The 26,999-nt window shown below is 22.2% G+C and overlaps 13 protein-coding genes across 13 annotated transcripts in view; 10 read left to right on the top strand and 3 right to left on the bottom strand.

The window, feature by feature from the left end:
• Positions 1 to 511: 511 nt before the first annotated feature.
• DDB_G0274621 (hypothetical protein) lies at positions 512 to 856 on the top strand (the record flags this gene model as incomplete). Its single annotated transcript, XM_639180.1, has 2 exons — positions 512 to 685; positions 725 to 856. 2 exons carry the CDS (start codon positions 512 to 514, stop codon positions 854 to 856), a joined length of 306 nt encoding a protein of 101 aa, XP_644272.1.
• Positions 857 to 1,700: 844 nt separating this feature from the next.
• On the top strand, positions 1,701 to 2,768 carry DDB_G0274205 (hypothetical protein; the record flags this gene model as incomplete). The annotated part of the gene is made up of 2 exons (XM_639179.1): positions 1,701 to 1,772; positions 2,100 to 2,768. 2 exons carry the CDS (start codon positions 1,701 to 1,703, stop codon positions 2,766 to 2,768), a joined length of 741 nt encoding a protein of 246 aa, XP_644271.1.
• Positions 2,769 to 3,213: 445 nt separating this feature from the next.
• DDB_G0274203 (hypothetical protein) lies at positions 3,214 to 4,030 on the top strand (the record flags this gene model as incomplete). Its single annotated transcript, XM_639178.1, has 2 exons — positions 3,214 to 3,553; positions 3,636 to 4,030. 2 exons carry the CDS (start codon positions 3,214 to 3,216, stop codon positions 4,028 to 4,030), a joined length of 735 nt encoding a protein of 244 aa, XP_644270.1.
• A 129-nt stretch (positions 4,031 to 4,159) lies between these two features.
• Positions 4,160 to 5,286, bottom strand: DDB_G0274201 (short-chain dehydrogenase/reductase family protein; the record flags this gene model as incomplete). Its single annotated transcript, XM_639177.1, has 3 exons — positions 4,160 to 4,745; positions 4,844 to 4,975; positions 5,054 to 5,286. 3 exons carry the CDS (start codon positions 5,284 to 5,286, stop codon positions 4,160 to 4,162), a joined length of 951 nt encoding a protein of 316 aa, XP_644269.1.
• A 485-nt stretch (positions 5,287 to 5,771) lies between these two features.
• On the bottom strand, positions 5,772 to 7,157 carry DDB_G0274199 (hypothetical protein; the record flags this gene model as incomplete). The annotated part of the gene is made up of 2 exons (XM_639176.1): positions 5,772 to 6,778; positions 6,884 to 7,157. 2 exons carry the CDS (start codon positions 7,155 to 7,157, stop codon positions 5,772 to 5,774), a joined length of 1,281 nt encoding a protein of 426 aa, XP_644268.1.
• A 1,348-nt stretch (positions 7,158 to 8,505) lies between these two features.
• On the top strand, positions 8,506 to 10,073 carry omt3 (methyltransferase type 12 domain-containing protein; the record flags this gene model as incomplete). Its single annotated transcript, XM_639175.1, has 3 exons — positions 8,506 to 8,682; positions 8,832 to 9,542; positions 9,648 to 10,073. 3 exons carry the CDS (start codon positions 8,506 to 8,508, stop codon positions 10,071 to 10,073), a joined length of 1,314 nt encoding a protein of 437 aa, XP_644267.1.
• Positions 10,074 to 10,412: 339 nt separating this feature from the next.
• DDB_G0274195 (hypothetical protein) lies at positions 10,413 to 12,681 on the top strand (the record flags this gene model as incomplete). Its single annotated transcript, XM_639174.1, has 2 exons — positions 10,413 to 10,683; positions 10,769 to 12,681. The coding sequence occupies 2 exons, from the start codon at positions 10,413 to 10,415 to the stop codon at positions 12,679 to 12,681; spliced, it is 2,184 nt and encodes a 727-aa protein (XP_644266.1).
• A 330-nt stretch (positions 12,682 to 13,011) lies between these two features.
• On the bottom strand, positions 13,012 to 13,269 carry DDB_G0274193 (hypothetical protein; the record flags this gene model as incomplete). The annotated part of the gene is made up of 2 exons (XM_639173.1): positions 13,012 to 13,153; positions 13,193 to 13,269. 2 exons carry the CDS (start codon positions 13,267 to 13,269, stop codon positions 13,012 to 13,014), a joined length of 219 nt encoding a protein of 72 aa, XP_644265.1.
• A 201-nt stretch (positions 13,270 to 13,470) lies between these two features.
• DDB_G0274983 (hypothetical protein) lies at positions 13,471 to 13,737 on the top strand (the record flags this gene model as incomplete). The annotated part of the gene is made up of 1 exon (XM_639172.1): positions 13,471 to 13,737. The coding sequence occupies one exon, from the start codon at positions 13,471 to 13,473 to the stop codon at positions 13,735 to 13,737; it is 267 nt and encodes an 88-aa protein (XP_644264.1).
• A 2,942-nt stretch (positions 13,738 to 16,679) lies between these two features.
• On the top strand, positions 16,680 to 18,366 carry alfA (hypothetical protein; the record flags this gene model as incomplete). Its single annotated transcript, XM_639171.1, has 4 exons — positions 16,680 to 16,787; positions 16,912 to 17,332; positions 17,413 to 17,526; positions 17,624 to 18,366. The coding sequence occupies 4 exons, from the start codon at positions 16,680 to 16,682 to the stop codon at positions 18,364 to 18,366; spliced, it is 1,386 nt and encodes a 461-aa protein (XP_644263.1).
• A 398-nt stretch (positions 18,367 to 18,764) lies between these two features.
• Positions 18,765 to 20,067, top strand: DDB_G0274209 (hypothetical protein; the record flags this gene model as incomplete). The annotated part of the gene is made up of 2 exons (XM_639170.1): positions 18,765 to 19,494; positions 19,562 to 20,067. 2 exons carry the CDS (start codon positions 18,765 to 18,767, stop codon positions 20,065 to 20,067), a joined length of 1,236 nt encoding a protein of 411 aa, XP_644262.1.
• A 466-nt stretch (positions 20,068 to 20,533) lies between these two features.
• Positions 20,534 to 24,506, top strand: DDB_G0274207 (peptidase C19 family protein; the record flags this gene model as incomplete). Its single annotated transcript, XM_639169.1, has 3 exons — positions 20,534 to 20,776; positions 20,893 to 21,356; positions 21,437 to 24,506. The coding sequence occupies 3 exons, from the start codon at positions 20,534 to 20,536 to the stop codon at positions 24,504 to 24,506; spliced, it is 3,777 nt and encodes a 1,258-aa protein (XP_644261.1).
• Positions 24,507 to 25,718: 1,212 nt separating this feature from the next.
• The window catches only part of DDB_G0274393 (hypothetical protein), a gene marked incomplete at both ends in the record, with an annotated part of 1,430 nt that continues 149 nt past the window's right edge, over positions 25,719 to 26,999 (top strand). Inside the window, 2 exons of the mRNA XM_639168.1 lie at positions 25,719 to 26,041; positions 26,305 to 26,999. The exon at positions 26,305 to 26,999 is cut by the window's right edge and continues 149 nt beyond it. Of these exons, the coding sequence (XP_644260.1) occupies positions 25,719 to 26,041; positions 26,305 to 26,999 (1,018 nt within the window). The remainder of the gene's footprint in view (positions 26,042 to 26,304) is intronic.

The raw sequence follows: 26,999 nt of genomic DNA, 5'->3' as shown, positions 1-26,999 counted from the left end.
AGGTTTCTAACTAAAGAAATAACAAATAAAAATAAATGAAAAAAAAAAAGGGAAAAAGAAAAAAAAGGAAAAAATAGAGTCAATATACATATATGTATTGAATGGAACCAACTTTTTTTTCTTTTTTTATAGGTTTTTTTTTTTTATTTTTTTTTCCTTTCCGATTTTATTTATTTTTAATTTTTTCTTTTTTTTTTTTTTTCTAAAAAAAGTATGATCAATTAAAACTTGTTTCAACAAAATTGGGTTTTTATTTTATTTTTTTTTTTTTTTTTTATTTTTTTTTTTTTATCTGATTGCGGTGCAGCTATTTTGTGATTTAGATTTTGGAATTTTGCATAAAAATTCAAACCATTTAGGTAAAAAAAAAAAAAAAAAAAAAAAAAAATATTTTTTAAAAAAAAAAAATTGTATATCTTACATTAGTCTCAGCAATAAGAGGGATTATAAAGATTTATTATAAAATTTTTTAATTTTTGTTTTGGAATTAAATTTAAAAAAAAAAAAAAAAATGATTATAAAAAATGTAATGGGCAGGGGAGTGGGGGATTATTTTGATTTTTTTTTCTTTTTTTTTTTTTTTTTTTTTTTTTTCTTCTTTAAAAAAAAAATTGATGGTTATTATTTTAATGGAAAGGTCCACACTATTTTTTTTTTTTTTTTTTTCTTTTTTTATTTTAATAAAGTAAAAAAAATAATTTAAATTAATAAAAAAAATAAAAAGGAAAACAATTCAACCAAATTAATAAAATTTAAAAAAAAAAAAAAAAAAGATTCTATCCATGAATTCTTTGATTGGTTTGGTGTGGGTTATTTTTTTTTTATGTTTGAAATCATTACAATCTTTTTTTTTTAATAATTATTTTATTTTATTTATTTTAAAATTTTTAATTAATCATAAATTAAAAATATTCGATATGTAAAGTCTCTTAAAATGAATTAACTTGGAGCGAGATATCAGCTCAATCTTTCCCCATTTTATATTTTTAATGGTATATCTACAAATATTGGTTTTTGGTTGGTGCTAGATGTGTAAATGGGTGTGAAGAAAAAAAAAAAAAAAAAAAAAAAAAGGGATTTATTAGTGCTTAAAAACTAACAAAAACAACAATAATGAGCACTATTTTAAAATAATTCTTTTTCGTGTAATGGGTACTTTTACAATTTATTTATTTTTTTATTTTTTTATTTTTTTTCATTTTTTTTTTTTTTTTTAAAAAAAAAAAATAAAAAAAAAAAGTTTATTTTACATTAATGGTTCACCATTTTTAAAATAGATTGATATTTGATGGATTTTATGTATCTGTGAGAATTTGGATAAATCTTTTTCTAATTTCCAGATTTATAAAAAAATAAAAAATAATAATAATAAAAAAATAAATCAAAACATAAACAATTTCAACAAATAAGTTTTAAAATAAAAAAAAAAAAAAAAAAGTGATGAAAATTGCGGGTTTGGGAATGGAATAAACGGTTTATTTTTTATTTTTTTATTTTTTTTTATTTTTTTTATTTTTTTTTTATTTTCTTTTTTTTTTTTTTTTTTTTTTTTTTTTTTTTTTTTTTTCATTTTAATCCTATCCTTAATAATTTAAAAAAAAAAAAAAAAAACCCATTAATGTGTAGTTTTAAAAACGAGATAATAATTTAGTAACAACCTCATTCAAAATATCAATTCACCAATAATAATTATAATAATTATGGAACAATTAATTCAATCACTAAGGAAAGATTTTAAAGAAAAAGGATTTGACATTGTTGAACCATTTAGGGTAAATTGATTTGATTTTTTTTTTTTTTTTTTTTTTCACTCCATTCTGATTAATTATTATTATTTTATTTTTTTTTAAAATTTCCTTTTTCTATTTTTATCATTAATTGAATTTTATTTTAGTAAAAAAAAAAAAAAATTAAAAAATTATTAAAATATCAATTAATTTATTCGAATTAATTATTAATTGAATTTGTTATTTTTTTTTTTAAACCCTTTTTTTATTTTTTTTTTTTATGCCAAAATTAATTAATTTTTTTTTAAAAAAAAAAAAAAAAAAAAAAAAAAAAAAAAAAAAAAAAAAAAAAATAATAATAATAATAAAAAGGTAAATGATTATAATGGTGCAGCAATTCATAAATTAAATAATTTTGGAATTGAAGATTCAACAGGTATAATTATTGGATGTACAAAGAATTTTTGGCCACATTTTGAACAATACATAAAGAGAATTAATAATGTTCCAAAAGATCCAATGAATTGTTTTGTAATTGATACGATTGAAGGAGTAGTTGAAAATAACCAATTTATTAAACCTTATGAATTTGAAATTCGTTATGATTTCAATTCACCATCTAGTGGTAAATACGTACACATTCAAACATGTGGTCATTTCGCAGGTGTCGCCTCTTATGATAAAGATGTAATGTGGAGTATTCACCCTACCTATGGTCTATGGTTTGTATTTAGAAGTTGTATTATCATCAAAATCAACTACCAAGGTGACTCTCCAAATTTACCACCAACTAATTTATTAACTCAATTTGAAAAAGACGAAATGAAACGTTTCACTCAAATTGCAATAGATGAAGGTTGGATCAACCTTGAAACTAGATTAAAAATTAGAGATGCTTGTCCAATCGGTAGAGAGTTTCGTTATGAAGGTAACATGTTTGATTATTTTTATCCTTTAAAAAGATCTTCAAAATCAGTTTTAGAATCTTTAATTTTAATTGAAAATAATGATAATAATAAAAATAATTTTGAAGAAAAATAATAATTATAATAATTATAATAATAATAATAATAATAGTTATTTATGGAAAATAAAAAAATAAAAAATAAAAATTTGTGTAAGCCAAAATAAGTCAGTTATTGTTAATTTAATTAAAAATAAATAATTATAAAAATAAAAAATTAAAAATAAATAATTTTTTTTAAAAAAAAAAAAAAAAAAATTTTATTATTTAAACTAAAATAATTTTCTTATAATATGATTCCAACCCAATTTTAAACCATTTTTTTTTAAGATATTTTTGTTTTTTTTATAATTTTTTTTTTTTTTTTTTTTTTTTTTTTTTTTTTTTTTTTAGAATATCACTTGATTATTTTTTTTTTTTTTTTCGTTGGATTATTTTTCATATCTGTTTATTGTTTTTTATTGTTTTTTATTTTTTTATTTTTATTCAATTTTTAAATATACACTTACATATACATATAAAATGAGTTTTGGAAAACCATTAGCAAAACCAGCACCAGCACCATTAAAACCATCACCATTTGGCGCTAAAGTTGGTACCACTACTACACCACCACCAGTTGCAGCTAGACCAACACCAGCTCCACCAACAGGTGCAGCACCACCAACTTCATCACCATTAAAACCAGCAGGTTCACCATTGAAACCAGCAGGTGCACCACCAACTTCATCACCATTGAAACCAGCAGGTGCACCAACCCCATCACCATTAAAACCAGCAGGTGCACCAACTTCATCACCATTAAAACCAGCAGGTGCTCCAACTCCATCACCATTAAAACCAGCAGGTGCTCCATTAAAACGTATGTTGTTTCTTTTTTTTTTTAAAAAAAAAAAAATTTAAACTAATCAAATAAATAAATTTTAATTTTAATATTTTAATAGCAGCAGGAACTACAACTACTCCAGTACCTACAACTACTGGTGTACCAAAACCAGCACCAAGACCATTAACATCAACTAGTGCAGGAGCACCAGCACCAACACCAGTATCAAAACCAACACCAGTTTCAAGACCAGCAGCACCAACTCCAACACCAAAACCAAAAAATGATGATGATGATGATTGGGATGATGAAGATGCATTTGATTCAAATCCAATTTTAGCAACTTGTCGTGTCATTAAAGATTGTATTCCTACTAATAATGCTACATTAACTTTAATTAGAGATGATCTTGTTTATGTTTTCAAAAAGAATAGTCCAAAAGAATGGGAAGGTGAAACTAAAGGTGTTTATGGTAAATTCTCACCAGAATATGTTGTTGAAATTAAAGATTAAAAGATTAAAATCTTTGTATTAAAAAAAAAAAAAAACTAAAAACAAAAAAATAAAAGTTTTATGTACAATATTATTTATTATACTTTATTATTATTTATTATTATTTATTATTATTTATTATTTTTATATTTATTTTTTAACAGATGAACTTGCAAATTTATGAGTTAAGAATTCAATTAATTCTGGGAAAATTGCTTGAAGATAATTACCAACTCTACCTTTTGCAGTTTGGATTAATTCACGAATACCTTGACGTTCAGCTAAAATGATTTCATTTGCACATTGGGATGCTGTCATAAAATTACCTTTATTTCTCTCGACTTGTTTACCATCTAAAGTTTTAAGATTATCATGAAATTCTGTTAAAATGAAACCTGGACAAACGATTGTAATTTGAATGTTTTTAGTTTCATTTCTAAGTGAATTAAAGAATCCCATAACGGCATGTTTACTTGAACTATAGGATGTACGTAAAGCAGTACCAAATTTACCAGCCAATGATGAGATTACAATAATACTACCATGTGATTGCTCTAAATATTTATAAACTAAATGTGTACAATTAACTAATGAGAAATAATTTAATTCCATATTATCCCTATAAATTGAAATATCACCTTGAAGTTTACTAAATTCAATCAATGATCCTGATCCTGCATTCCAAACACAAATATCAATTTTTGACCATTTTTCAATAACTTTTTCAACCATATTTCTAATATAAAAAAAAAAAAAAAAAAAAAAAAAAAAAATTAAAATAAAATTCAAACACATTAATAAATTAAATAATTATTTTTTGAAAATTATACTCACTTGCAATCATCAATTAAAGTTAAATCACCTTTAATTACTAAAATATCATCATCATTAACTCTTGAATAGTCCTTTAAAAAACTTGACTTTACTTTTTCTAATTGGTCTAATCTTCTTGCTACAATTGTAACTCTATTTTTATTTTTTTATTTTTATTAATAAATATGTTTTTATCGTTTAAATTTAAATAATGATAATTATGATACTTACTTACAACCTAATCTTGCATATTTTTTAGCAAGTTCAGCACCAATACCTGAACTTGCACCAGTAATAATTACAACTTTATTTTTATATGATGATTCTGGTTTTTCACGTAACTTTGGTGCAATGAAATTACAATAAATGAAATAAAGTGATGCAATTGGTAAAATTATTGATACTATTAATCTTAATACAATATATGGAAAACCAATAAAATAAATTATTTTATAAAAAAACATTTTTTCTTTTATTATTTCTTTTTTTTTTCCTCTGTGAGCTTTTAAAAAAAAAAAATAAAAGTAAAAAAAAATTTTTGTATGAAAAATTGAATAAATTTTTTTTTTTTTTTATTTTTTTTTTATTTTAAAATTAAATTTTATAAAAATATCTTTTTTTTTTCCAAATTCAGATTCCCAAAAAAAAAAAGATTTTTTTTTTTTTTTGGAAAATAATAAAATTTTCCAAAAAAACAATAAAAATTAAAATAAAAAAAATTAAATTGTAAAAAAGAACATTTAAATTTATTATTCTATTTACAATAATCAATTTTTTTTTTTTTTTTTTTTTTTATTTCTTTTGTAGTATTACAAGTACCCAAAAAAAAAACAATACACATAAAAAATAAAGAAAAAAAGAATATTTATTTTTCTATTTACAATATAAAATTTTTATTTTTAGAATAAAATTTTTTTTTTTTTTTTTTTGTTCTTATTCAAATATTTTTTTATAATTGAATAAGATTATATGATTGATTTTGATTTGATTTTGAACGTTTAATATAAAATATAATTGAAACAATAATAACAGTTGAGCAATAACCAATTAAGAATAATGTCCAAGATGATTCATTTTGGTGATCTTCATGAGTGCAACAATAACGTGGTGATTGACTATACGGATTTGGATAATGAGTTTGTTGTGTTTCCAATTCTCCATTTACATTTCTAATCCAAGTTTTAATTGAAAAAGGTTGTTCAGTCAATTCAATGATTCTAGCACCTTCTAAATATTTTGGATTATATGAACCGTATCCAGATTTTCTACCATACCCCAATTCAACAGAGTTTTGATATACCCCATGAAAATCATTTTTATGATCGTGGCCGAAATACAAGCCTTTAATATCACCACGTCTGACCATAGTTGAAACAAATTCAGATTCATCTGTATAATAACAACAGGATTCCTTATCCCCGAAATCACCCTTGACCACATTCTCATTCCATAAATCAATCACCTCAACTGGTGGTATATGTACAAATGCTATACTTGATATATTACCACCACCACCACCACCCATTTGGTCTGACTCTTTTTCATACCATTCCACCTGCTTCGCATCTACACACCCCCACGAACCACTTTCATTGCATTGTGGCAAGTCACTGTCAAATATGAATATTGACGATGAAATTGATGAACTTGTGTCATCACTTGAATAAATTTTTAAATTATAGTTTGTAATACCTGGTATAGTGGGATCGATATTCTCCTGTGTTAAAGATAAGTTACTATATGATTGATCCATTTTAACGATTTCCCTACCACCTAATGGTCCTTCACAATCATGATTACCAAATGTAATTGCCCATGGTATATTTCTCTTTCTCATTGACCTTGTCACCATTTCCCATAATACTAAATACTCTTCACTTGTCATTATATTATATGCACTAAACATATCACCTGATAGCATTACAAAATCTGGTAATTCTTTTTCAATTACATTTTCTAAAAAAATAAAAAATAAAAAATAAAAAATAAATAATTAATTTTTTTTTTTTTTTTTTTTTTTTTTTCATATGGTATAATTAATTAATTAATTTTATAATTTACCTTGTACAATTAAATTTAAAATATCATATTCTTGAGCTTCTCCATAATGGAGATCTGTAAATTGAACAATTTTGAATTTACCATTTTTATTAAATTTTAATTTTGGTCTATTTTCTTTATTATTTGTATTTATATTTGTATTTATACTTTGACACTGATTAATTGGTATAATTAATGAAATAATTAAAATTAATAAAAATATAATTTTATTAAATAATTGAGTCGGTTTTTTAAAATTAATTATATTAAAATCATTTTTATAGATTAAAATCATTTTTTTAATTAATTTTTATGATTATTAATTAATTATTTATTTATTTATTTATTTATTTATTTATTTATTTATTTATTTGTTATTATTTATATATAATTTTTTTGAAAGTAGTTTTATTAAATATTAATTTTTTTTTTTTTATTTTTTATTTTTATTTTTTTTTTTTTTGATAATGGGGGTGTATTTATTTTTTTTTTTCTTTTATTTATTTTTTTATTTATTTATTTATTTATTTTTTTTGATGGGGGGTATATATTTTTTTATTTTTTATTTTTTATTTTTATTTTTTTTTATTTTTTATTTTTTTAGAAAAAAAAATAATAAATAAATAAAAAAAAATAAAATAAATGCGTTTAGATAATGAGTTAAAAATATGAGGTAGTGGTGATCTTTATTATAATAATTTTTTGGGGAAAGATTTACTTTTTTTTTTTTTTTTCCACTACGTTGACCTGCACCAATTTCCTTTCACAAAGTTTGGTGAAAAATAATTTTTTTTTAATTTTTTTTATTAAGTGACAAATGTTTTGTTTTGTTTTTTTTTTTTTTACACCCGGTGTTGTTAAAATTTAATTAAATTCGAGAAACTCATAATTACTTAATAAAAAAAAAAATAAAAAAAAAAAAAATAAAAACACATGTTGTCGCTTATAAAAAGGTATGACGAAAAAAATCAGTTTGTTTCTATTTTTTTTTTTTTTGACACATTTCATTAATCGGCTATTTAAGGAAGGTTATTTTTTTATTTTTTTTTTATTTTTTATTTTTTATTTTTTTTTTTTTCAAAAAAGTTAAATTTTTTTTTTTATTTTTTTTGAGAAAAAAAAAAAAAAAAAAAAAAAAAAAAAAAAAAAAAAGAAATTAATATACACCAAATTTTAATTATAATAAAATTTACCAATTTTTGTGTTGGGTTATAATTATAAATAGAAATTTAATTTACTCAATGTTTAGATTTTCCAAAATATCTAAATTTTTTTTTTTTAAAAGTTTTAATTCATTTTATTTTTATTTATTTATTTATTTTTTAATTAATTTCCAAATTATTAAACAATAATTTTCATTATGTAAATCAATTTATTGCCTTCTTATTATTTATTTTGTTTTTTTTTTTTTTTTTTTTTTTCCAAAATTATTGATTTTAGAATTCAATTAATTATAACAAAAAAGGTTTTAAAATTAAATTTTAATTTTTATTTTATTATAATTATTTTTTTTTTTATTTTTTTTTTTTTCGTTTTTCCTTTTTTTTTTTTTTTTTTTTTTTTTTTTTTTTTTTTTTTTTTTTTTTTTTTCATTTTTCACTTTAGGTTTTTTATTTTTTTTATTATTTTTTTAATTTTAAAAAATGAATAATAAAACCTCAAATGGTGATATCACCAATGATGAACCAACAGTTGGTTCAAAGAGATCATGGACAGATGTAAATTATAAATTTTGTGAAGATAAAGAGAAACAAGTTGTTGAAGAAATTCAAACTGAAACATCTTGGGCTGATGTCGATTGGGATAGTGTTAGAGAATCTGTATGTGCCAACTTTAACTTAATTATTTACTTTTTTAAAATAATAAAAAAAACAACAACAACAATAACAATAACAATAACAATAACAATAACAATAACAATAACAATAACAATAACAATATTAATTATTTTTATTATAAAATTTAAAAGATTGCAAAATCAATTACAGAAAAAGAAACAGATATAATTGGTGAAGAGGATAAAATTCATCATGAAGATAATGCAATGGATTATTGGGATAAATTTTATAAAAAGAATCAAAATAAATTCTTTAAAGATAGAACTTATTTACATTTAGAATTTCCAGAATTAAATCCATTAAAAATTACAAGAGATGAAACTTTTATATTTTTTGAAGATGATGATGCTGCTGCTGAAGGTGCAGAGAATGGTGGTGGTGGTGGTGGTAGTGATAATTTATATCAAGATAAAGATGATTTAGAAAAACAAGAAAAAGAAAGAGAGAAAAAGATGGCAAATTTATTATCTAAAAATGTTGATATTAAAGAATTGAAAAATCGATGGGTTAAAGATATTCAAGAGTTAACAAATGATGAGAGTAAGAAATTAACAGTGTTGGAGATTGGTTGTGGTACAGGTGCAACTGTTTATCCATTATTAAAATTAAATCCTGAAAAGTATTTCTATGTTTTCGATTTCTCACCACATGCTGTCAATTTAGTTAAATCAAATTCACTCTACAATGAAGCCAAATTAAATGCATTCGTTTGTGATATTGCAACTGAACAAATTCCAACTTCAATAGTTAAAGATAATTCAATAGATATGATGTTAATGATTTTCGTTTTATCTGCAATCTCTAGAGATAAAATGCATGCTGTTGCAAATTCATTATTTAAAGTAAATATATATATATATATATATATATTAAATTATACAATTATTTATTAATCTCATTAATAAATATTTACTAATTATTATTATTATTATTATTTATTTTTTTAGTCATTAAAACCAGGTGGTGTATTATATATTAGAGATTATGGGTTATATGATATGACACAATTAAGATTCATTTCAAAAAAAGGTAAAAAGATTGATGAAAACTTTTATTTACGTGCAGATGGCACTAGAACTTATTTCTTTACAACTCAAGTATTAAGTGAAATATTTGAAGCTGCTGGTTTTAAAACTTTGGTTTCAAAATATGATACAAGAGAATTAAGAAATAGAAAAAGAATGATTTCAATGTATAGAGTTTGGGTTAGAGGTAAATTTATGAAACCTTTAGATAATGAAAATACTGAAAATAATAGTAAGATTTTATCAATTTATAATGATCCAATAAATAATAATAATAATAATAATAATAATAATAATAATAATAATAATAATACTACTACAACTACTTCAACCACCACCACAAATTAAAAGATTCTTGGTAATCTGGATTATTTTGAAAAATAAAAATAAAAATAAAAATGAAAAAATCTTTCCATTTTCACGAAAGTGATAATTTCGAGGAAAATTAATTTGTTTTTTTTAAATTTTTTTTTTTTTATTTTTTATTTTTTATTTTTTACAACAATTCATTCATGTTTCATTTTTTTTTTTTTATTTTAATATTTTTTTTTTTATACACATTTCAACCTACATTGAAGAATCTCTTGTGAATAAAAAAAAACTAAATAAAAAAAAAAAAAAAAAAATTAATAAATAAAAAATTAAAATAAAAAAAAAAAAAAAAAAAAAAAAAAAAAAAATTATAAAATGGAAGATACATTTTTTTCGTCAGAGGTATTACCTATCCAAGTAACAACAACAACAACTACTGATAATGATAATGATAATGATAATAATAATGCAACAGAAATAGAATCTTCTAAAATAACATCAGATGTCACAACAACTGCTCTTGTTATTTCTCCATTAGTTGACCAAACAATAAATAAATCACCTTCACAAACAAAATCATCACAATCTAAATCTTCACAGTCTAAATCATCTCAAAAATCACAATCTGAGTCATCTCAAAAAAAGAGTAAGTTTTTTTTAAAAAAGTTAAATTTTTTTTATATAAGTAATAAATTTATCCTTATTTATATATTATATCTTTTTTAAAATAGATGGTAAAGATTTAGTACCTTACAAAGGTAATGAAACAAAAGAGCAAGTTGAAGAAGAGGAGGAAGAAGAAGAAGAGGAAGATTTAAAACCAGCAACACCTGTTAAAAAAACTAAACCACCACCACCAACTAAACAAAGTAGAGCTAAAAAGGAAGAAATTAAAGTTGATGATGCAGCTAAAAGTGATAATGATGATAAAGAGTCAGCTGATCAAAAAAAATTCAAAAAAAATATAACTCCATCAAAGAAAGTTACACCAATTGAAAAACCAGATAAAAAGAGTACTAAAAAGAAAAAAGATCAAGAGGAAGAAGAAGAGGAGAACAATAATGAAGAGTCAACTCCATCTGAACCAACTGCTTCTAAACCAAAGAAAGCACCATCATCAAAATCAAAATCAAAAAAAGATAAAGAGGAAGAGGAGGAGGAGGAGGAGGAGGAAGAAGATGAGGAAGAGAAAAAACCAAAGAAGAAATCAACTCCTAAAAAAGATTCAAAATCATCTAAAAAGAAAGAAGAGGAAGAGGAAGAGGAAGAAGATGAAACACCAAAGAAATCAACAGAAAAAGAAACAAAAAAGAAACCACCAGCTGCCACTAAAAAATCAAATAAAAAATTAAAAGATGATGAAGAGGAAGAAAAGGAAGAAAAGGTTGAGAAAACCACTAAAGTAAAGAAATCCTCATTTAAAGTACCAACAGCAGTGACACCAAATAAAGAAATTAAATCATCAACTTCAAAAAAAACACCAAATAAAAAAGAAATAGAGGAAGAAAAGAAAACATCAACAAAGAAAATACCAGTAAAGAAAATATCAAAAGATGATAAAGAGGAAGAAACAAAATTATCATCATCAAAAAAGAAAACACCAGTAAAGAAAACATCAAAAGAAGAAGAAGAAGAAGAAGAAGAAGATAATGATGAGGAAGAACAATCATCAAAAAAGAAAACACCAGTAAAGAAAACTTCTAAAATAGTAGAAGATGATGATGAGGAAGAAACATCACCATCAAAAAAGAAAACACCAACTAAAAATACAACACCATCAAAAAGAAAATCAGTTGAACCAAAACCAAAAGAAAAAGAGGAAGAAGATGAAGAAAAAGAATCACCAAAAAAGAAAACCAAAAAAGCAGAGAAATCACCAAAAAGTGATACAACCAGATCTGGTAAAAAAACGCCAAAAAGAACCAAACAGGATGAAAATGATAGTGATGATAGTGAAGTAGAGGATGAGAAATCATCAAAAGGTAAAAAGAAAAAAGGAGGTAGTAAAAAACATCAAGAAGAATCAGATGATGAAAGTTTCTCAGAGGTAGAGGAAGAGGATTTAGATAATTTGAAATTGGTTTTATTATCAGGTTTTAATGATAGTGAACGTAGTTCAATTATAGAGTCGATGGGAGTAATTGGGTTAACCGTTTCAGATGATCCTAAAGAATGTACTCATGTCATTATGAATGATTCAAAGAATAGAACACTTAAATTCCTTTTGGGTGTTTCAAAAGGAGTTTGGGTCTTAAAACGTTCTTGGTTAGAGGAATCCTTTAAACAACAACAAATCATTGACAACGAAGAAGATCACGAAGTTGATGAACATCCAGGTCCAAACATGGCTCGTTTATCACAACAGAATGGTGATGAACCTTTATTCTCTGGTAAAACATTCTTTTTGGCCGGTAAAGCTGATCCAAGTGGTATTAATAGAAAATCAAAAGAAGAATTAATTAGAAATTTAGGTGGTAAAATTTGTAAATCAATTGAATTGGCTTCAATTTGTATTGCTGAAGAATCAACTAAATCTTATGAAGTTAAAAAAGTTACTGCTCCAATGGTTAAAACTGAATGGTTAGTTGAATCAATTGCAAATTATGAATTAGCTCCATTTGATAATTTTAAAATTAAAAAATAATAAATAAATAAATAAAAAAGAAATAAAAAAAAAAAAAAAATATAAATCAAGAATTATCTTTTTTTTATATTTATTTTTAATTCTTGGATTTAATCAAAATTTTTATATATCAAGGAAATAATTTAACAATTGTTCAAATAAATAATAATAATTTCCAGAATTTAAGTAACAATTAAAATCAAATAGTGATAATAGAGATATAATTTTAGAGCATCGATTAGAATACTGGGTAAAAATAAATTACAACGTACAAAGATTGTAAATCAATTGAACCAGGTGAATCAAAACCATTCCATTGGCCAAATAGACATGGTGAAAAATTAATTCAAATTAAATTTGATGATGATGATGATGATGATGATTATGATGATGATTATGATTATGATTACTACCACTCCAATCATAGTAATCATAATCATCATCAACAACAACAAATTCAAATAATGATATAAATAATGATAATAATAATAATCTATATATTGAAAATCATTCAACATTTGAATCATCATACTCTTCATCAATTGTGTAATATTGGGTTGTAAGAATTTTAAACCAATTAAAATAGGCATCAATACAAATTGCATTCATTTATGAAAGTTGATGGACCAATATGTGTATTACTATTATCTTATGATAATAGTAATAATAATAATTATGATCAACCAAAGGATGATTCATCATCATATTTATCACAAACTGTGTTGAAAATTGTAAATTGGATTTACAATTATCATTACCAAGAATTGGTGTATCATTAATTGACCTAATTGGTTTAGATAGAACGCCATTATGTTTGAATGCATTGTATTGGAGAATCCATTCTTATCGGAACCACCACGTTTATTTGGCACTGATAATCTTTTGGTTGAATATAATTTCCACGAACAATCAGAGGGTCACTACATTTTGGAAACAACTTTCAAGGGTAGATTCAAAAATTCCCATCTCTATATCATTTATTTCAATAATGGTGGTGGTGGTGGTAGTGTAAAGAATTATATCACCTTAATAACAAATCTTCGTATTGTCCTTGTTAAACAAACAAATAAGGAATAACTACTCATTCAGATGGTCTTCTACTTTTGAAATATTAAATCTTGCGAAATCACTCCAGATGGTTTACTATTACACTTTGAAACATCTTCAAAGAAATAAATATGTAGATTATAGATCTCAACATTGTATTCATATCACAGATCTTGATCAATTATCTCAACTTTATTTAATTATTGAAAAAACAAATTTTAAAAATTAAAAAATAAATTTATTCACTACCGTACTTAATTTTTTTTTTTTTTTTTTTTCTTGGAGAATTCAATAAAGAATATAATAATGGTGTTTCCAAATAAAATATATGTCTTTTTTTAAAAATAATGAATAAATAAATTTATTAAATTAAATTTTTTTTTTTTTTTTTTTTTTTTTTTTTGTGTGTTCAAATTTGGAAAAAAAAATGTTTCAATTTTTTTTTTTTTTATATTTTTATTTATTTTTATTTTATAGCAAACAAATAAATATTGTGATAGAGAGTAATAGAATTTTAGAAATACACTTAATTCACCTTTTTCTTTATTATTTAAATAATATTAAATTAGAATAAAAATAAAAACATAAATAAAAATAAAAATAAAAAACTAATTAAAAAAAAAAATTAATAATAATAATTATATTTATTATGTGTGTGCGTCATACGGTGAGTGGTCTTTCAAGGTAGGTATTTTTAATTTAATTTATAGGTGGTAGATTAAATATTTTTATCATATGAATAAAAAGAAAAAACAGAATAATAATAAATTATTTTAAATTTAGTATTTTTAGGTATAAAGCATATGGGTTGGATGGGTGGGTATTCGTCAACATGTGGTGGTCTTTAGGTGAATGTATGTGTTGTGAAAAAAAAAAAAAAAAAAAAAAAAAAAAAAAAAAAAAAAAAAAAAAAAAAAACCATTTGTATGAGGTCAATTGATGAACTTTAAGGTAAGTCATAAATATTTTATGTTTTATAGGGTAAGAATTATATAATTATAAATAAAAAGAAAAGAAATAAAATAATAGTAAGCAAAAACAGAATAATAATTATTTTAAATTTAGTATTTTTAGGTATCAATTAAATGGGGTTGGATGGGTGGGTATTCGTCAACATGTGGTGATCTTTAGGTGAAGGTGTGTGTGGTGAAAAATAAAAAAAAAAAAAAAAAAAAAAAAAAAAAAAAAAAAAAAAAAACTAATACAAATGATACATTAATTAATTAATTTTTTTTTTTACAACGCATACCTTCACCCAAAAACCAAAACCCCATATAATTGATACCTAAAAAGACTGAATTAAAAATAATTGGTTTTTATTCTGTTTTTGCTTTTTATTATTTTATATTTTTCTTTTTATTTATAATTATATATAATTCTTACCCTACAGTCATAAAATATTAAATAGTTACCAATTGACCACCACACCTAATACAAATGATACATTAATTAATTAATTTTTTTTTTTACAACACATACCTTCACCCAAAAACCACCACATGTTGACGCATACCCACCCATCCAACCCCATTTGCTTTATACCTAAAAATACTGAATTTAAAATAATTAATTATTATTTTTTTCTTTTTATTTATAATTATATAATTCTTACCCTATAATCATAAAATATTAAATAGTTACCAATTTACTACCACACCTAATACAAATGATGATTGTTGTGAAAAAAAAAAAAAAAAAAATCATTTGTATTAGGTGTGGTAGTAATATGGTAACTATTTAATATTTTATGATTATAGGGTAAGAATTATATAATTATAAATAAAAAGAAAAAAATAATAATTAATTATTTTAAATTCAGTATTTTTAGGTATAAAGCAAATGGGGTTGGATGGGTGGGTATGCGTCAACATGTGGTGGTTTTTGGGTGAAGGTATGTGTTGTAAAAAAAAAAATTAATTAATTAATGTATCATTTGTATTAGGTGTGGTGGTCAATTGGTAACTATTTAATATTTTATGATTATAGGGTAAGAATTATATATAATTATAAATAAAAAGAAAAAAATAAAATAATAAAAAGCAAAAACAGAATAATAATCAATTATTTTTAATTCAGTATTTTTAGGTATCAATTTTATGGAGTTTGGATGGGTGGGTATGCGTCAGTATGTGGTGGTCTTTGGGTGAAGGTGTGTGGTTATGAGTCCATGTGGTGGTCTTTAGGTGAGGATATTTACTGAAAAAAAAAATACTGTATCAAATCAAATCAAATTATCCGGGGGCTGAGGGTGGGGAGCTCTTCCGGAAGAGGTTAGGGCTAAAAGATGGTTAGACATCTCCTCCTTGGGCGAGGGTTATACGTGAGTCCGGCTCTTCAAGGAGATCGCGTATTTGCTCGTTCAAACTCCTTCTTTATGGGGGAAGAGGAGGTTAGTTTTATTTGAAAATTTAGCTTTTGACTCCTTACTGGACCAAAAATATTCAATAAATAAATTATTTTATTCCCTCTTTCAAGGTAACGATTTTTTTTTTTTTTTTTTTTTTTTTTTTTTTTTTTTTTTTTTTTTTATTATCTGATATTATTTTACCCAATCATCCAATTTTCTCATCTTTTTTTTTAATTTAATATTTGGCCCAAAAATTGTAAAAAAAAGGGTTTAAAAAACATGATTGGTTAGATAGATTTTGTTTTTTTTTTTTTTGTAAATTTAATTAGATAGGGTAGGGGTGGGGGTTTTTTTTATTTTTATTTTTATTTTTATTTTAATTTTTATTTTTATTTTTGTTGGGGCATTCTCAAAAAAATATTTGTATAACTGATCCAAAAAAAAAAAAAAAAAAAAAAAAAAAAAAAAAAATAAATATAAATATAAAAATAAAAATATTATTAATAAAAAAAAAAAGGGGTTTGTTTTTGTTTTTTTTATATTTTTTTATTTTTGTTTTTTCACATCTTTTAGATTACAAGTATTGGTGTAATAATAATATAAAAAGTAATAAAAAATAAAAAAAATGAAGATGATAATCATTTTTTTTATATTGTTAATATTAAATTTAATTAAATCTCAACAGTATGGACCAACATGGGACCAAATTAATTCAAGACCATTACCAGGTTGGGTAAATATTATTATATTTTTATTATTATTATTATTATTATTTTTATAATTATTATTTTTTACTTTTTATTAATATTTTTTTTTTTTTTTTTTAAAAAATTTATAATAATAATAATATATTATAGTATGATGATGTAAAGTTTGGAATATTTATTCATTTTGGAATTTATAGTGTACCAGCATTTGCAAATGGAGGATATGCAGAATGGTATTGGTGGACATTAAAAAATCCAAGTTCTGATGGTGGTGCAACACAAAGATATCATGAAAAAGAGTTTGGAGCCAATTTTACATATCAAGATTTCGTTTCAAGATTTGATTGTCGTTTATTCGATGCTAATGAATGGGCATCAATAATTGAAAAATCTGGTGCAAAATATGTAGTTTTAACATCAAAACATCATGAAGGTTATACCCTTTGGAATAGTGAACAATCATGGAATTGGAATTCTGTTGAAACTGGTCCTGGTATTGATATCGTTGGTGAGTTAACAAAATCTGTTAAAAACATGGGTTTACATATGGGTCTTTATCATTCTTTATTTGGTAAATATTTTATTAAATTTATTATTTATTAATTTTAATACTAATATTGTTTTTTTTTTTAAAAAAAAAAAAAAAAATAGAATGGTTTAATCCATTATATCTTGCAGATGCTGAAACTGGTAAAAACCCAACAACTCAAGTTTATGTTGATGAAATTTTAATGAAACAATTAAAAGATATTGTTACAACATATGGTATGTGGTTTTTTATTATATAATTAATTAATTAATTAAAAAATATTTATTAATATAATTTTTTTTTTTTTTTTTTTTTTAATTTTTAATTTTTTAGAACCTGAATTAATTTGGGCAGATGGTGATTGGATGCAATTAAGTAATTATTGGAAATCAACAGAATTTTTAAGTTGGTTATATACAAATAGTAGTGTTAAAGATACAGTAATTGTAAATGATAGATGGGGAAGTGAATGTAGAGATAAGAATGGTGGATTTTATACTGGTGCTGACCATTTTAATCCATATAAACTTCAATCACATAAATGGGAAAATTGTGCAACCATTGGATATTCATATGGTTATGATGAATATGAACAGGCTACTGATTATCAAAATGCTACAGAGTTAATAATTGATTTGGTAACAACGGTTGCATGTGGTGGTAATTTCTTATTGGATGTAGGCCCAGATGCTCAAGGTACAATTCCAAATAATATGGTTGACCGTTTATTAGAGATTGGTAATTGGTTATCAATTAATTCTGAATCAATTTATGGTAGTTCACCATGGAGAGTTCAAAATATGACTTTTAACATCTGGTATACTACAAATACTACCAATGGTAATGTTTATGCATTTGTATTTGAATTACCAGATGATGGTGTTTTAATTTTAAGTGATCCAATTGGTAATAATAAAACAGAAGCAACTTTATTAGGTTTAAAAGGTGAAAAAGGTGTTGAAGTATCATTACCAATTGAATCAACAAAACCTGGTATTACACTAAACATTCCAATGGTTGCACCACAAGATTATCCACCATATGTTTATGTTTTTAGATTAACTGATGTAGAATAAAAAAAATAAAAAAATAAAAAAATAAAAAAAAAAAATTAAAAATAAAATAAATAAATAAATAAATGTAAAAAAAAAAATATATATACCATCCATAAATCAATTTATAATTTTTTTTTTTTTTTTTTTTTTTTTTTTTTCTGGAATACATTTTTTGACATCCAATAAAAAGAATGAATTCAAATTTAATCTTATTTTAATATTTGAAAAAAAAAAAAAATAAAAATAAAATTCGGAAAATGACACCGAGTTTATAGTCTTAAAATATCCCAAAATTCGCGAACTGTTTTTATTTTTTTTATTTTTTTTATTTTTGTTATTAATAATTTTATTTATTATTTTTTTTTTTCCCTCTTATTATATATTATCGATAAAATTGTAAAAATACATATGTGATAAAAATGGATGACGATAAAGTAAATAATAATAATAATAATAATAAAAGAACTCATAATTTAAGATTTAGAAGGAGAATACCCAAAAAAACAATAAGATATGTTGAAATACCATTTTACCAAGGAAGTTTAATACAATATAATAGACAACTACAAAAACAACAATCAATTTCACTTGAAAAATCACTTGATCATAATCATGAAGATATTGATACCGAAAATGATCAAGGTATAGAATTATCAGATTTTGAAACAAAACTAAAAGAAGAAGAGGATGAAAAAGAAATTGTAATAATAAAAGAAGGTCAAGAGGAAGAAAATATTGGAAAAATACCATCTCCATCACCATCATCATCACCTCAAATTAAATTAAAATCATTTAAAGAAAAGTGTATAGAGAAATTAAATTTTATTTCAGGTATAAATGAACTATATAATATTGGATTATATAGGGCAGCAATTACTGAAATGGTTGGTACAGCACTTTTCATGTTTATGTCTATAGCAATATTTACATCCTCTATAAATTATTTCAATTTTTCATATATTTCAAATTTAGATGATTTCACATTACAACAATTATCAAATAGTGTACCAAATTATAAAGTACCAATATTAAGTGGTCTTTTACATATACCATTATTATTTTTATTAATTTTAGCATGTGCACCTGTTAGTGGTGGTCATTTAAATCCATCAATTACATTAGCAACATTTTTCGCTGGTTATACTTCTTGTATGTATTTTTTATTTTATTTTATTTTATTTATTTAAATAATTACTAATATTTTATAATAAAAAAGTTATAAGATGTATAATTTATATGATTGCACAAATTGTTGGTGGAGTTATTGGGTCAGCTATAATTAAAGGAATTTTACCAAATGATGTTATGAGTAGAGGAAATTTAGGTATGTGCTCATTTGGACAATCTATAACACCAAGTGGAGCATTAGGGTTAGAATATATGCTTTCACTATTTAATTTGTATGTTTCTTTTGGAACGGCACTTGATCCACGTCAAACACCTTTTTTAGGACCAATTACAGGTTCATTTTTCATTTCAGGAATGTTATGTCTTTCAATTATAGCATCTGGTGGTATTGCACCCAATTATATCTTTGGTTTTAATATTGCAAGATGTTTATCACCAGCGATTGTTTTATCAAAATTTGAAAATATTTGGCCATATATGGTTGGTCCAATTATGGCTTGTTTAACAATTGGTGTTTATATTCATTGTGTACCACCTTTTAAATCATTCAATTGTAGTGAATGTAGTTCAGAAAGAAAAAAAATTAAAAATTAAAAATTAAAAAACAAAGTTTTCCAGATTATAAAAAAAAAGGAAGTGTTTAATGATTTTCAATTTAAAATATTTTATTTGTCAAAAAGTTCAAATATATTTTTCAAAGTTATAAAATTAAATTAAAATTTTAAAAAAATAAAAATTTAATAAATACTTTATTTTATTTTTAAATAAATCAAATAAACATATTTTTTATTTTTCAATATATACCAAAATTCCAAAAGTGTGGTGGTAATATGGAAAAATAATTAAATTTTTTTTATTTTTTATTTTTTTTTTATTTTGCACAATTTTTATTTTTTTCATTTTTTTTTTTTTTTTTTTCTTGTTTTTTTATTTTATTTTATTTTTTTTTATTTAATTATTACTTTTCACATTTAAAATCAATATACCTTATATTCATTTTTTTAATAATATATTTATAAAAATTACAACCATTTATTAATACAAAAAAAAAAACAAAAAAATGGGTACAGCAAAAGATAAAAAAAAGAAATTAGCAAAAAAAGAAAAACAAAAACATAGTAATTTAGTCGAAAATAATAGTAGTGGTGGGAAAAAACAAAAAAATAAAGCACAAGAAAATGTTGGTAATACTAAAAACAATAATAATAATAATAATAACAATAAAGATCAAGTTAAAATTACAATTTCAGAAGATGGCGAAACAATTGTATTAAAAAGGATAAATGATTCATTTATTTGTACAGTAAGTAATACTAATATAAAAAATATATATATATATATATTTTTTTGTTATTTACAAATAACTAATTTTTTTAAAATTAATAATAAAAAAAAAAAAAAATAATAAAAAAAAAAAAGAATTGTTTAGATTCATTTAATATGAGTGTAAATAAAAAAGGTGTTTCAACATATTCAACAGGTAAAACTATTTCACATGAATGTTCATCATGTGGTATTAAAGAAATTTCAGAGAAAACTAAAACTACAAATGGTACTAAAAATAAAATTATTAGTAATGATGAAAATAATAATAATAATGAGGATGATGATGAATTTTCATCAAATAAAGATATTATAATTGGTGATGGTATTAAAGGTTTAGATAATTTAGGTAATACATGTTTCTTTAATTCAATCATGCAAAATTTAACTCATTTAAATATATTAAGAGATTTATTCCTTAGAGAACCAGGTTCAACAAATAGTAAAATTCATTCATCTGGTCCTTTAACAATGGAAATGTATTATTTTTTTAATAAAATGTATAAATCAAAACAACCACGTATATCACCATCTGGTTTATTCTCTGAAATTGCAAGAAAGTATGTGTATTATTAAATTTATATATTTTTAATATAAATATTTCAGATTATTAATAATAATAATAATAATAATTTATTAGGTCACCTAGATTTAGAGGATTTAAACAACAAGATTCACATGAATTATTAAGATATTTATTAGATGGATTAATAACTGAAGAACAAAATGTGACAAAGAGAAGAAAAGATCCAACTTATATTGATAAAGTATTTGGTGGTCAATTGATTAGTATTATTGTCTGTTTTCGTTGTGGTTATCATTCAAAAACTTATGAACCATTTTTAGATTTATCATTACCTATTCCAAGTGGAAATGAACAATCTTTAAGTGGTAAACAAAAAGGTTCATTCGTAATGCCAAGAATTGCAACACCACCTCAACAATCGTTATTAAAAAAAGCAAATACAAATACAATTAATGAAATATTAAAAGCACATGAAAATTCTATAAATTCAACTTCAACTTCAACTACAAATTCATTAAATTCTTCACCAGTTGTAATTCCATCAAACTCTTCAACTAGTTCAACTTTATCACCAATTTCATCATCATCTACAACCACTACCACAACTAGAATTTCAAAGAATAAAAAGAAAAAACTTGCAAGTCAACAAAGAAAAAAAGAAGAAGAAGCTACCAATGCTAATAATAACAATAACAATAACAATAACAATATCAATGGTGATGGTAATGATGATGATGATGATGATAAAACATCATTAGACGATATAGCTATAGTTAACTCATCAGTTACTACTGATGATAGTGATGATAAAATGATAGGATCACCATTATTCAATTCTATAGACGGTAGTGAATCAATTGAATCAACAGCTGCTTCTGCTGCTGCTGATACTCAATTGAATGGTGCTGCTATTGATGATGATGATGATGTTAATGATGATAATAATAATAATAATAATAATAATAATAATAATAATAATAATAATAATAATAATAATAATAATAATAATAATAATAATAATAATAATAATAATAATAATAATAATAATAATAATAATAATAATAATAATAATAATAATAATAATAATAATGGTGGTATAGAAGCTATTGATGATAGTAAATTATTAATTGTAGATGTAGATATGGATAAAAATACAAAGAGAGAATTATTAAAAGAACAGCAGCAACAACAAGGTTATGAATCATTAGCAATGGGAACAACAGATGAAAGAAAAGAACCAACAATTATTAATATTAGTGATGACGATGAAGATTTAGATTTACCACAACCAATAACACCACCTCAAAGTCAAACTATTGAAGTTACAACCATTGATGAACATAGTGAAAATATTGAAAAGGAAATTGTAACCTCTCCAATTGATTCAACTCCAACAATAACTCCAATTCAATCTGGTGATCTTTGTTTATCTTTTATTGATAATTATGAATCTAAAAAATTAATAGATAATTCAAATTTAAATATAAATACAACATTACCAACATTATCAAATCATGATGATAATAATACACCAATTTTAGCAACAACGACAACAACGACAACGACAACACCATCATCAACTCAAATTCAAAGTGGCTGCAGTAGTAGTAGTGGACATCAACGTTCAGTTAGTGAATTAGAGAAAAGCTTTGAATCTATAAAAATTAGTGATGATATTGAAGAATATGATGGTGATGACGGTGATGATGATAAATTAAATAAAAAAGATTTATATGTAGAAGCAATTGATTTAAGAAAAGATATACCATCAGAAGCATTTAATGCAAATACATTGCTATCTTGTTTACTTCAATTTACAAATCCAGAGAAACTATTTGGCGAAAATGGTTTCACTTGTTCAAATTGTAAAAAGATTTATTTAGAATATCAAGATAAATTAAAAGAGAAATTAGAAAAAGAAAAACTACAACAACAAATTGATGATGATAATCAATCAATGAAATTACAATCAATTGAAATTGATGATAGTGAAAAAGATATTAATATTAAATTATCAAATTCAACCGATACTACCACCACTACCACTACCACTACCACCACAACCACTTCTACTACGATTGAAAAAGAAAATCAAGAAGAAATACTTGATTCAAAACCAATTGATAAAAAGAATAAAAAGAGACAACAAAAAGATAAAAAGAGTAATAAAAAAGATGAAATTGATGATAGTGAAAAATTCAGAAGAAATGCAAGTAAACAATACCTTTTATCTTCAACTCCACCATATTTAACAATTCAATTAAAGAGATTCATGCAAACTAGATTAGGTTTTCAAAAGAATTCAAAAAGAATTGATTTCCCTTCTTTCTTAGATTTAACTCCATTCACTGATCAATCTCAATCAATTAAAAATAATAATAATAATAATAATAATAATAAAAATAATAAAAATGATAAAAATGATGAAAATAATAAAAATGGTGAAAATGATGAAAACGATGATGAAGATGAAGATGGAGCAGATATTGATAAAAAAGATGAAAATAATGATGATAATAATAATAATAACAATAGTAATAGTAATGAAGAAATTGATAATGATAATGATGAAAATGAAAATATATATATAAATCATTCAAAGAGTAATCATAAATATAAATTGAATGGTATAGTTGAACATATGGGTAGTATGGGTAGTGGTCATTATGTTGCATATATTTATGATGATTTCAATGATCAATGGTATTATATTAGTGATAGTGTTGTTAGATCAAGTAGTTTATCAACTGTAACCTCAAATGAACCCTATTTACTATTCTATAGAAAAGAAGGTATTAAAACAAGTGATATTTTTAATTCAATTAAAAGATTTATATTAGAAAATAATAATAATAATAATAATAATAATAATAATAATAATAATAATAGCGATAATAACAAAAATAATAATGATAAAAAAGAAAAAGAAAAAGAAGAAATTAAAGTTGAAAAAATTGATAAAAAGGATGTTCCATTAGTGGTTGGAAAAGTGGAAAATATTAATAATAATCATCAATCATCTGTCGAGGAAATTAATCAAATTAATAATGAAAATCAGGAAATCAATAACAATAATAATAAAAAAGAAGAAAAAGAAGAAAAAGAAGAATCAATTATTATAAATAATACCAATAGTAATATGTATAGTTCTTTATTTGAAGTCGATGATAATTATGCCGACTAAGAAAATAAAATAAAAAAAATAAAAAAAAAAAATTTTAAAAACCACCATAAAATTAAAAACAGAATAAAAAAAAAAAATGGTCAAATTATTTGGGAATATCTTGCTTTGAAAAAAAAAAAAAAAAAAAAAAAAAAAAAAAAAAAACTGTTGGATATTTAAAAGTTTTTCTTGTGGTTTGCCAAAAAAAATTAAAAAATTAATCATTTAATTATTCACATCACTAACGAATTGATTTGCAGCCAAATCTGATGGTTTTTTTTTTTCATTTTTTTTTTTTTATTTTTTTTTATTTTTTTTATATTTTAATATTTTTTTTTATTAAGTTTTAGAATTATATTAAAAATTTTAAAAAAATTGTTAAAAATATTTTGATTTTAAAATTAAATTAATAAGATTAATATTTTATTAATAAACTTTATATTTTATTTTTTATTATTTATATTTTATTTTTATTTATTTTTTTTATAAATTTTTTAAATTTTAAATTTTTTTTTTTATTTCATTTTATCAATTTTATTCATTTTAAATCGCATTTTAAATTTTTTGGTTTTTTTCATTTTTTCCATTAAAAACACCTTTTTTTTTATGCAGGGTTTTTTTTTTTATATGAACATTTTCGTGTGTGGTTTTTAAAAAAAAATAATTAACCGAAAAAAAAAAATTATAAATATCTAATCGAATGTATGATTTGGGTGAATCATTTGATATGAAATTTTTTTTACTCTTTATCATTTATTTTTATTTTTAAAACTGTTTTGATTAAAATATTTTTTTTTTTTTATTTTTTTTTTTTTTAGAAGCTTTTTCTTTTTTTATATTTCTTTTTTTTCTTTTTTTAAAAATCTTTTTTTTTTTTTTTTTTTTTTTTTAATCTTATTTTTGTATAATAAAAAAAATCAAATAAAATTACAGATAGTAATTTTATTGTATTGTAAATTAGAAGATCAAATAAAATTTTAGTCAAAAAAAAAAAAAAATTATTTTATTTATTTTTTATTAAAACAAAATAAAAAAAATAATTAAATAAATAAGTAAATAAATAAAAAAATTAATTAATTAATTAATAATAATAATAAATAAATAATTAAAATATAATAAAAAAAATAAAAATAAAATAATTAAATAAATTTGAAAATAGATAATATAATTTAAAAATAATCAAAATAAAAATAAATAAAAAAATAATATAAATATAAAAAAAATAAAAAAAAAATGGAAAATGATGTCAATGCTGAATTCCCATATACTGGCGATAAAGAATATGATGAAGTTGTTAAAGCATTTTATGTAATAAGGGGCGTATCATTTTCAATTTTATTCATTTTAAATTTATTTCAAACCTATTTTGAATTTAGGTCATTATATAGAAAAGGAAGGAAACCAACACCAAGATTTTTTACATTTGTTAGTATTACATTGTTTCCATTATGTAGAGGTATCCAATCATTTTTAGCATTAGGTTTTCATAACTCTAGAACTGGTAGTCCAAGTTGGTATTTGGTAATATGGGGAACTTTGTTTTTATCAACTGAATGGTATTTATCATTATTATTATTATTTTAATAAAAAAAAAAAAAAAAAAAAAAAAAAAAAAAAAAAAAAAAAAAAAAAAAAAAAAAAAAAAAAAACAAAAAACTTAAACCCTTGGTTTTTAAAAAAACAAAAATGGAAAGGTTTTTTTTTTTTGTTTTGATATTTTTTAATCCTTTTTTTTTTTTTTTTTTTAATTTTAATAAATATATTAATATAAATTTTTTTTTTTTTTTTTTTTTTTTTTTTCTTTATTTAAAAAAAAAAGGATTTTTATTGGTTGTTTTTGGGTTAGATTATTATATACATTTTTTTCAAGTAAAAAGATAGCATTGGGTAATATTAAAAAAACATGGTATTCAGCATGGGGAATTGTAGTGATATTATTTGCATGGAATACAATTTTAATGATATTAATTAGTCAATATGATTCACAATATGTTGCATCAATTAGTGGGAAAGGATTTATTTGTATGGTTGCATTGTTGGGTACATTTTTAATTATAAATGGATTCTTTTTAATTAAAAATTTAAGAAAACAAGATAAGAAATCTAAAACATTTCAAAAAACAATTGCAAGAACTATAAGATTATCATTGATTTTAATTTTCATTGTTTTAGGATTAATTGTTAGAGAGATTGTTGTAGCGATTTCAAAGATTTCAACACACTCAAATTATCGTTATGCTGCAATTTTCGTTACATTCATATTGGAATTCCCACAATGTATAGTTGTGATGGTTGCATTGGCTGATGATGGCACTCATTGGAAAAATTACTTTTTATTTCAAAAAGTTGCAAAAGATTCAAATTCTAGTGCAGGTTCACTTAATGATTCAAATAGTAATATTAAAAATTCTGGTGCAAATTTAGAAATTGATTTAAGTTCATTCAATGTTGATAATGAAAGTTCAAGTGTAAGTAAATCAAAATATTCTCAACAACAACTTAAATCTGAATATT

This window comes from Dictyostelium discoideum (assembly GCF_000004695.1).
Source record: "Dictyostelium discoideum AX4 chromosome 2 chromosome, whole genome shotgun sequence".
Classification (NCBI taxonomy): domain Eukaryota; phylum Evosea; class Eumycetozoa; order Dictyosteliales; family Dictyosteliaceae; genus Dictyostelium; species Dictyostelium discoideum.
The sequence above is the reverse complement of the archived record's forward strand: the minus strand, read 5'-3'. Positions and strand labels throughout refer to the sequence as shown.